General features: G+C 41.7%; 1 protein-coding gene across 1 annotated transcript in view; it reads right to left on the bottom strand.

Annotated features, from left to right (window-relative positions):
- Positions 1-238: 238 nt before the first annotated feature.
- LOC104506695 (rap guanine nucleotide exchange factor 5-like) overlaps positions 239-11,194 on the bottom strand; it is a gene marked incomplete at its 3' end in the record, with an annotated part of 37,377 nt that continues 26,421 nt past the window's right edge. Inside the window, exons 8-9 of the mRNA XM_010147728.1 lie at positions 5,825-5,901; positions 239-364 (exon numbers count right to left, since the gene is read on the bottom strand). Coding sequence (XP_010146030.1) covers positions 239-364; positions 5,825-5,901 — 203 coding nt within the window. The remainder of the gene's footprint in view (positions 365-5,824; positions 5,902-11,194) is intronic.

The raw sequence follows: 11,194 nt of genomic DNA, 5'->3' as shown, positions 1-11,194 counted from the left end.
GTAAAGATATTAATAACAGTAACTGACAGTTAATGACAACATAATAATTTAAGTGCGTTGACAATTATTGAACTGCACGCACTTCAGAGAAATATAAATGCCAGAGGAGAGCAGCTACAGCTCCATGACTAATGTGTGCCCTGGATTCTGACCATCAGCTTTGCTATTTCAGTTTTGTGACCTAAATCTCCCTCCCCTGCCAGAAAGAAACAAAAAACCCAAACAAGAAGTGTCTTACTTGTTCTGCCTTCTCCGGTGGTTTTCTATCCGCCTGCAAAAACAGGCAGTTTTCTCTCGCCAGCTTGTGGACCAGCTCAATCCGTCCGATGTCATCTCTTCCCTGAAGCTTGCACAAAACTCCTGCCTTAAGGGTGGGAGAAAGAGCAAACAGATACTTAAATCCACAATCCCAGGACATGACACCGCCACAAATTTCAACCTTATAAGAAATGCATCTGCTTTCTCATATTTGCGATACTTGGGTGCCGCTTGCTGAGCACAAACAAGTCGCTGCTTCCTGGGAAACAACTGGAGAGGAGCTGAAGCACATCCAAATCTCCAAATGTATCTACTTTGGAGGAACAAAGGCAGGGCTAACTAAATCAACCGCTCCTCTGCGTGTGACTATCAGATACGCTGTGTTTTATTTGTTCCTGTCAGCCTGTTTCCTGTTACATAAGAGAACAAGAGCAAGAGGTTAAAAACTCATGGGAAAGTTAGCCAGGAACAGCCCTGGAAAAAGAATGAAGCGCAACACAAGGCACTCCTAAAAATAACAGGCTACAACTCCCTCTGCTCCCGCTCCAAACCATTTTTCACGTATGCAAGCCTCAAGAGTTAAAAGACAGTTGCGCCACATTTATTTACTCTGTAAATAACAAATCAATAGCTCCTGATTTTGTTTAGGGAAGAAAGTGAGGTTTGCTTTAAAAACCTTGTTAGAACTGTTTTTCTGGCTAATATTCTGCCAGTTATTCAAGCTACGCTGATAGTATTTTGTCAAAACATTCAGCACTGGTTGTTTTATAAAAATGCCATCCATATATAAAGACAGATTCGTGCTTGCACACAGGCATATCAGACCCATCACAAAGTCAGCTGATGAGGGCTAAATTGCTCCCTGAAAAGTCAGTGGCTCTATGTCCATGATTTGGTCATGGATATAGCCTCTGCGTAACTCAGACCTGGCTTGACGATACTGCACAGCTTTTATTAGCCCAGATGTTTCCTGACGGGAACAGCCTATGCCTTGGGAGAGCCAGGCATGTGGCATGCCTAGGCTATTGTTATATGACTTTAAAAGCAACCTGCAAATAAACCTCCTTCCCCATGCCTCCACCCTTTTCTTTTTGCTGAATGATTTGAAAGAAATTTTTGCATGCCTACATTCCCCCTGGATGAAAGCATCTCCTCAAAAGCCTGCATCAGGCACTTGTGCTCTGGAGAAGACACGAATTTCAGATGCAGCCTGTGCTCTGCATGTCCTATGGTTAGTCCCCAGCCTGCTGAGGAACCCAGCTTTCCCACGTAAGGAACATACGTACTGGTTTGCAGGTCAGAAGTCTGCTGACAAAATAAGGAATTGCAGCGCCTAACCTAAAGGTCCTTACATTTTCTATGACGTTAGCTCCTTATCTTCTAAATCAAGAACATGGATTTATAAACCAGTTCTGATGCACTGTTATCACCTGCAGATCAGGAGTGAGACTGATTTTATCAAATGTGGAAGAATACACTGAACTAGTTGTCCAGACTCGTTTAATCAATAGAGAAAAAGAGGTACTTAAGAATATTTTTTTTACTCTCCAGTAGACATTTAAAAATGGTCAAATTAATTATTTCCTAAAATATCCTTTTTTCTCTAGTAGTTTGCAAAGGGAACCTAGGCAATCACCACAGATTTGGCTGAAGTCCGATGTCTGCACTTCACACACTTAGATGGCTTGGGGACATCAGCTCGAGCCAAACCTGCTTATTTCACGGCTTTGGGGTGCTCCTAGCAGAGAGTACAAAGTCTGTGTGCTGTAATTCCCTCACGGCTTGTAGGCTAAGGACAACCCAAACTGTTGAGACCTGTTAGGGCTTTGGTCTATAAAGATTTACAGTCTCTTTGGATCTGGGACTATGGAGGCACTTTTCACACCTTCATGTTGTGCCCAGACAAGGCAGACCATGACCTACGAGTGTCATAGATGGTTACGAGTCCTGTACTTCAAATGTCAGATAGGCATTGACAGAAATGCAGCATTCCCTCTGCTGAACAAACAGTTATTGATCTGCAGCGTATGAAGCAGAGCCCAATGGTTAAAATCATTTATGTTAAGATGAGGAAGTGAGACTTCAGTTTTGGGTAACAGCTGGCTTCAGTATGTTCAAGTGGATGAAACACCCCAGAGAAAGACACCTTTTTGACCACACGGGCCTCGCTCTCTTTCACCCCTTGCCCTCTGCCTCTGTTCAGACAGGGCACATTATTGCTTTCTGCATGCATGAGCACCCCAGGGAAGAAGTAACTCTAGACACAAGCCCATTAGCTCTGCCACAAACATGGTCTGTATTCAAATTGGCAATTTCATTAAAGAATCATGTTGTCCTGTTTCAAATAACCACCAAAAAGAAATCTTACATTTTTAACATGTCCCGTCTTTCCCCAACTATTATTTAATTAAAAGATATGCAGAGAACGTGAAATATCTACTTATTTCATAGGGTTTCCAGAAGGTAAAAGGTCAACTAAAAACTTTCTGGGAGGGATAAGGTATTAAGTTAATTGTATATGCTTGGGTCTGGGAGTAAAGAATGCACTTGAAATACAAAAGGCTAAATACGCTTTTTCATAACAAAAATATGAATCCCTCACTTTTAATTTTATTTCCTCAATTATGCTGACTTTCCTCTATAAATCTTTCTGCTAAATACTTACAAGAAAGCATCCAGGTCAACTAATTAATTGATGAGAGCTTCTAAAAGCTGGTTGGGAAGAAGTCTCCTATTACTGGTCATTTTCACTTGTGAATATAAATTTAATTTACAAGCAATACCTTTGAAGCTGTTTGTTAGACTAAAGTGTAAAGGCAAGCCGCCCTACTTGCAAAGCGCAATTTTGATTTGTATTTTGTGCAGGCACATACCCTCCAAAATCCCACATGCCCAGATGTTGGTGCTTAGTCCTCTAGTTCAAGTACACCAACAGAGATACAAGCACTAACTTATGTGAAGGTGAAAATCACAAAATTGCATATTTTAACTGGTTTTAATTTAATGAATGATAAAAGAACGTAGGAGCTTTATAGTATGGCTTTACTACCATTCACGGCACAAAATTACTATCATTAAAGGTGTTTATGCAATATTTGAAATGAAATAAAAACATTTAATGGGTAGGGAAGTAAATTAGTCACTACCGAGGTTGGAAAAGCAAAGGTGCTGACAACACATTTTCTGTTTCAGCAGATCCATCGGACAGCACTTCCTCTGCAAAGGCCATAAATGAATATGCTAGCAGTGACACGCAGGTGAATTCAGACAGCCCTAGGCAAACAGGATGGGATTTTTTTATTTACATTATTTAAACTGTTTACAGCATGCTCGCTTTTAAAAATTCTCAGTATTGAATTTTTTCCACTCTTCTACCACTATTGTGTACTAACTACAATGTAAGTCAGGCCTCTGTCGCACAAAGCAGTGTTTAGAGCAGGCACCACACCCTTCAACTCTGCTAACAGAAGAGGTCTGTGGTGGTTTGGGTTTTTTTTTCCACTGCGCTTCTGTCTCCTCCTGTGTCTGCTGAAAATAACGTAATTATTACAGGCTTCACCTTTGATCAACCTGAAAACTTAAAACTATATACCACTGTCTCAAAAGGATTGTTTGGGTTGGAAGGGACCTTAAAGACCATCTAGTTCCAACCCCCCTGCCATAGGCAGGGACACCTTCCACTAGACCAGGTTGCTCAAAGCCTCATCCAGCCTGGCCTTGAAGACATCCAGGGATGGGGCATCCACAGCTTCTCTGGGCAACCTGTTCCAGTGCCCCACCACCCTCTCTGGGAAGAACTTCTTCCGGATATCTAATCTAAGCCTCCCCACTTTCAATTTAAACCCCTTGTCCTGTCACTACAGGCCCTTGTAAAAAGTCCCCCCCCTCCAGCTTCCTTGCAGGCCCCTTCAGGTACTGGAAGGTGCTATAAGGTCTCCCTGGAGCCTTCTCTTCTCCAGGCTGAACAAGCCCAACTCTCTCAGCTTCGCTTTGCTCCAGTCACGTGCACAACCTCACTAAAGTGAAAAAAAATCATTCACACCCTTAAACCACACTTGTTGGTGTTTGCAGGCTGTCGTTTTTATGGCACTGACAAACGAATTGGAGCAACAGCTGCTTTGATAACACTTCTCCTCCCAGTTGGGCACTTGAACACTTTTGTTAACTGCTCACTTAATAATTAATTTTAAATGAGTGTAAAATGTTTCAAATACTTTCACATTTTAGAAGCTGTTTTCCAGCCAAATTAAAGTTGGGTGAATCAATATCCCAATAATAAATTCTTATGGGCTTTTACAATCTGTCCATGTAATCTTACTAGCTGGCTATTTAGGAGCTTTAAGCACATGTTGTAGTCTTTACAAGTCTGACTTACATGTGAACAAGCATTTTCAAAAATTAGTAAGAGCTACAACAATCAAGTAGGGCATATATGAAACCCAAAAAAAGAAAACAGAAAGCCAGATTTCTTGTGTGGTGAGGTCAGTATTTCCCTCTGAGTCTTTCCTATAGTTCTGTAATGCACACCTGAGCTCTAGAAGATTGATCCTCAACCCTGCACTGATACGATTTAGGAATACAAGATCAGGTAACAAAATTTTCACAACTTAGGGCTCCTACTATTTTTTTTTTTTAATAGATTTGAAACTGTGTGTAATGAAGAAAAGAGCAGGCCACATCCAAACATTTTGCTTGAGCATGACTCTGAAGTCACTCTCTTGCTTGAGCAAGACTCTGTCTTGCTCACAGACATCACTGCAAATCCTGACTTTCTCACACACAGCTTTTGAGAGGGCAAGGAGTTAGGAGATGAATCAGAGATGAGCTTCAAGTTGCATATATAGGAAGGAAAAAAGGTGGAAACTGGTGGGAAACAAAATTTTTAAGAGAATAGAGGAAAACAACCAATGAAGACTGGGAGAAATCAATTTTAAATGAAAAGCAAGAATCAGAACCAACACAATGAGCAATGTAGTTCCACTTGCACAGTTTCAGTGCATGAACTGAATGATTGAATGAACTGGGATTAATAAAAAAAATCACAGAATCAAAAAGGGTAAGCAATTACACAATAAGATGCTCTAAAATGCAGTTACGTTTCTTCTGAGCAATATCTAGAAGTATGCTTTGGTTGTAAATGAGGGCAGTTAGGGAGGGAAGGAAAAAGGTTGCTGCTTACACTTGAGTGACTAATAAGTATCTTCATTTCACTGCATGTCTACTTACAGTGATTAAAATTCAATCAAAACGTCACATGCCCTTGCCTCCTAAAGCACAACTCATTTTATTTTCACATCTGGTATATGGTATGTGTATTATCTAAAAAGAGCAGAGAGATAGTTGAGGAATGCTGCCCGATTGCAACATCATGGGATTAATTCCCAGAATAATCATCAATCTTATTCTAAATAGTCACATTAGACAAGATCCAGCAGACTTTCTCCTTCCTATGGGCTCCCTGTGCAGAACATCAAGGTAAATCCATTTCCCAGAGCTACAGAGAGCAGATCCTTCAACCTGCATATCTGAAAAAGTCCCTGAGATGGCATTAATCTTACACATTTACCTGATCATCAGAGGTATCCTTGAGCTCTTCTAGTCCTCTTATTTCTTGACTGCTGTTTTCTTCGTTTTGATTAATTGCTAAAATAAGAAAGAGGGAATGTATTTGCAGCAGGCAGGTTCAAATCACAAGAAGCAGCAAAGCATCATGGCCCCATTTAGTTTAAACAGTATGACCATTCAAGAAATCTTATTCCAAGTTCAGCTTTCTAGTTAACTCCTTAAGTCGTTTTGGACAAATCCTGTAAGATACATCTAATTTTTTCCAGGTAGTAAAATGCAGTACTTGAGTTAAATTCCTGCTACTGTTAGTCCCAATAAAAGGGTGACATCTTTCCATCCATTATAACATTCCACTTTTCCATGCATTATAACAAGACCTGGTGATTCGAAGAATAAAAACATCCCTTTATTTTCATTATATTGCAGAGAGACAATTCAGACTAAACAAAATAAGCCGATCTATCCCTCATCTCAGCCTCGGAAAACTGTTCATAAGAAAACAGATCTCAACCTTAACAACCACCACCAGTACCCATGAAAGTCATCTCCACAAATGAGGATGATCTGTGGAAGGTTATTTGCTGCTGACATGATAAGAGAAACCAGTAACTTAGCTCAATTAATATTGCTTGACACACGCAAGTTTTGCCAGAGTTTAAAGAAAAAAAAAGTTTAGATCAAACATGGAAGCTCTGGATGGGTCTAAACCAGAGTTACCAGTTTACCCAGCTAAAGAAGCAAGGACCATTTTTGAAGGGACACAGCAGCCGTCTGAGTTGCAAACAGATGTATCTATAGGTAGTTTTTTTACTAGCTGTAGGCCAAAATACCCTGACAGTCAACATGCCCACCTGCTGTATTTTAATGGGACATTATGCCCTCAGCCATTCTAAAATGTGACACATGGCAGGTAAGGCAGAACAGACCCTGCCATGAAACACGTGAGAAGTGACAACTTACAAACACCATACTCATTTACTTAAAAGCACCATACTCAAATAGTGGACTTGTTTACACCTTGAATGATCTGTGCATGTAGCCATAGCAGTTGTGACAACAACAGTATCCTTGAAGTGTTTGAGCTGGCAAACCCATTTCCTGAACAACTCAGGGCACATGGCATTGAAGGATGGGCACGAGCATTTGGTTTGCATGGTTCCTCCTACCTACCTCCTCTCTCCTTCACCGTAGCATACCTGAGCTGGCCATCAGGCTCTATCTGAACAGCTACAGCTCAGAGCACCGTGTTTTAAGACACCAGTATCACCAGTCCCGTTTTGCCTCAGCCCAGGATTTGACTGATGAACAGATTGTCTGGGGAGGTATGTAGTGCTGCCTTCATCAGCCACCCTCATCCCAGCCCCCCTCAGCCTCAGTCTTTAGACACACAGCCAGGTTACCACAGCTGAGCTAATACACGTAACATGAGCCATGAGAGCTGACCTGGGGTGTCTGCAGGTGTGCTCTGAGTCTGCTGCAGACAAAAATCAGTCCAACCTTTAGGCAGCATCGAGCAACTTAAAAGAAAAGTAACTTTAGACTGTCTTGACCTCTAAAGCATATAGATTTTTTTTTTTTTTTTTTTACTGCAGGATTTCTGCTGATATTGCTATGCCATATAGGGTATAATTCTTTCCCCCCCTCCCTACTTATGCTACCAAAAAAAAAAAAAAAAAAGAGTAATAAAAATTTAATTATAAAAGGAGAAGAAAGAGTCATTTTGTCAATACAGTTTATTCCATTCAGGGATCTTTTTTAATCCATTATCAAAGGGAAACAGAGGTCTGGTATAAATTTTCACTAGTGGGTTTGCTGACATCACTTTACCAGCCAACCGCTAAAATTCAAGGTGAATGCTGAAAACACAGGGTCAGTCTATAGCTTTCACAGAAATACTGTATAACATGGGTTATATCCCATTTAAAGTTTGGCAAAATTAAAACGTGCCTGGGACACTGGCACATCCTGACCCTAGATTGGAAAAGTAATGACCCAATGAAGCAGGAACCAGAGGCACCACCTCAACAGCCCCACGTGGCCCCCTGCTCCCTAGTTTGGGTCAGTGTTTCCCAAGGCAACCTTCTGTGTCCAACCAGGCTGCAGGGTCTGTGCAGACCCTTGCCTTGTAACCCACTTCCCAGCCTTCCTCCCCAGGAGCTGTCTCATCCTCTTGCACATTCCCACACGTTCATGACCCCATCTTACCACTTCGGCAGACACAAAGCATTCAGGACATCGATTTGCTGAACACTAGCGAGAATAACAGGCATGAGCCGGGAACACTGCAATGCCAGAAGGCACTAACAAATGCTAAAAAACGGTTGTTTGAGCTATTGCAAATCACTCAAGTCTGTGGCTGCGTTAGCAGAAACACATTTCCCCAACACTCCTTTCAATTTTCTGATTTCTCCTAAAATCAATTTGCTGTAGACACTGATGGGCAAAATATCCCCTCAGACGTTGGCTATTAATCATGGCATTTAAAGGAGTGGCACCTTGCTTGTAACGAGACCACGGGTCCAGGTTTAAGGGATTTACATTGATCCAGCCAGCTTCCCCAACAAGCCTGAGCAGATGGGCGCTCCGCAAACAGCTGTGCTAGGGGAAAAGGTTAGTGGCTGTCAACAGGCTTCTTGTCACCCTCCTCTGTTTACAAGTGTCCCCTTACCTGCCCCGTGCCAGGGCAAGCACCCTAGACCGTCTTCCACCAAAGCCAACAGGCGGACCTTCAAGGTCGCTGTTGCTAACCTGGCTGGGCTGGCACATTAGCAAGGAGAGGTTATCTGGCTTGGGAGACACAGACAAGAAGCACAAACCCCAGGCTGAGCAGAGGAACATCTTTTACCTAGCCCACAGGGAAAGAATGAGGGTACTGCGTGTCCACAACAACAACAGATCCAGGTTCAGCATGAACTATTTTAAAGCTGATGAGAAACAACCTTGGTTTAGACATACCCTAAGTGAACAGGTTTTAAAAAAAAAAAAGGCAAAAAGCTGTTTTTCTCCACAATTTCACTGCTCAACTCTAAAAAAGCTAAAGAGTTCATAATCCAAACTTGGCTTTCCTTGGCTTCAATGTTGTTTAGACTGTGTAAAGAATGTAGAAAAGAGCCAGTAAATATTTTCTTAAAGAAAAAAAAAATCCCAAACCTCACACTGACATTCTCATAGCCCTCTTGGGAGAGAGGGAGCAGTTGGCCTTTTTTTCATGAAATGTCCATCACAAACTTGATTTCTGTGTCCTGCCTGCCTCTTATCCAAACCCTTCAGAACCAGCCATGATTTGAACCCTTTAACTACGCCCAGGGATCAACACTTACCACCTAATACATTTTTTTGCCATCACAAGAACATAGTCCCTTGAAGGCTGAAGTGGCCACACAAACAAGTAACATCCCCTAATTATATTCTTTTGGTTTCTGTATGAAAATGTTACTACATATTTTGCCTCTAAAATACAGAAAAAAACACAAATATTTCAGTGTATTCAAAAATCTGTGTTCACAGGGGTCATCACACACACACGAGAAACCATTACAGGGTTAGGAGGCACACCATGTGGAGAAATACAGCAACCGGTTTCTCCTCTGTGTGTGATGACAGGAGAACACCCCCTGAATTAGCCCAGGAGCTGCTTTCATGGGCGTTCGTGCACGCAGTACAAGTTCTGTCATAAAATATAAGAATTCAAGGATAATTTCCCACTTACTGTCAGTTAGCATTTTGGTTTTTTAATAAAAAGGCTTGACGTTGCAAATTCAGCTGGGGAATGGGAAAGTATTTCCCAGGCAAGTGTCGATTCTGGGAGGGTTCCCTAATATTGTAACATGTACATACAAAAAAGTTGTGAACTTTGGAGCTGGGCCAAACCCTTCCTTCTCTGCCAGTGTAAACCCTGCTTTTCTCCTTGATACAAATACCCCAGCCCATCTCACAAAGCAGCAACGAATACCCCAGCATGCCTCACAAAGCAGCAACGTTAGGAAAGGCAAAGATGGTTTACCTTGATCTATACGGATTTATTTAATGTTATTTGGTTCAGGTTTGAAACCTGTGATAGAAGAAATGTGCAAATGAACAGTGACCAATTCCCTTTTCTACTTGCAGCATTTTTTCTCCTTTGAAGAAAAGATAAGAATGAAAGAAGATGTTAAAAGAGCATTAGCTTGCTAATGTACAGTGCAAATGTGTCCATTTGCAAATAAGCCTAGGGAATTCAGATGTTGATTTTTTATGGTCACTTAAGATCACACGGGCCACCATCTGGTCTGAGTTCCTTGTGTCCCCATGGACCAGAACTGAGATATTGCTAGCATATTCTTCTATAAACTGATGTTGGATCAGAGAATTCTTGTGGGGGAGAGCCTTGTCCTTCAGTAATCCCATCTGAGTTCATTAAATCAGCAGAAAAAATAACAAAGAAATAAACAAAACTAAATAATTTTGTACTAGCTTCCTCAGCAGAATCAGGCACCACACAGGGTGTGAATGGAAAGGGAATGTAACCGTTGCCAATGCCCAAACCAAGCACATTCTTTGGGTCACCATTAGTGACCAACAGTGCTCCCTGGATTTTACTACTACGCTACAAAGTTTAACGTAGATTTAAGCCATCAGAAGCGATTTGTCTTCCTGGGCAGCACGCAGCATCCGGGCATACTGTGGACCTTCTCCTGTCAAGGGTGCCAGGGTTCCCTACAGAGCAGTGCCATCCATGATACGCTGTTCTGTGCGGCTCTAAACTGTGGGTAAATTAATTAAATTTGATGAGTAAAATATTTAAAAGTCACATAATATAATGCACATGATTTCATTTTAATACTCTGCCTTATTCAAAATAGTGGAATCTTTTACCCAGCTGAAAGTGGAAAGGACAGTTTAAAAAAAAAAATCCACACATAGACGAAAGCCTGGAACCTACAGCTTCATAATCTTCCCAGAGGCTTTGCTGTATTGTGCTTTCTTCCTTTTCTATAAATGAAGTTTCTTCTTTCTACCCCTTCTGGCTGCAAAGATAACCTTCACAACACAAACCAAGGCACTACAGTCATTCTGCTGCTGCAGCCAGCCAGACTGGAACAATAACACCAGGAGAGGTGTGAACTTCCTCCCTTTGGCTTAATAGGGTGTTAACTTTGAAAGCTAATTATTTAAATGTTTAAGACAGGACTGCCATCACCGTTAACCATTTTGCTGCTGAACAGCATGATTTAAGGGACATCTGCCCATCCATAAGCAGCTGGACAGGCAGCCTGTCAGGTTGGCACCCGCATGGCCATCCTAGGACAGAAAGCCAGCTTAGCTCCCCATCACCGCTGGCTGTCCCACACCCCCACACAATTACTATTCCCTATCTGTACTGTCGTAGATA

Source organism: Eurypyga helias, unplaced genomic scaffold (assembly GCF_000690775.1).
Source record: "Eurypyga helias isolate BGI_N326 unplaced genomic scaffold, ASM69077v1 scaffold19102, whole genome shotgun sequence".
Classification (NCBI taxonomy): Eukaryota; Metazoa; Chordata; class Aves; order Eurypygiformes; family Eurypygidae; genus Eurypyga; species Eurypyga helias.
The sequence above is the reverse complement of the archived record's forward strand: the minus strand, read 5'-3'. Positions and strand labels throughout refer to the sequence as shown.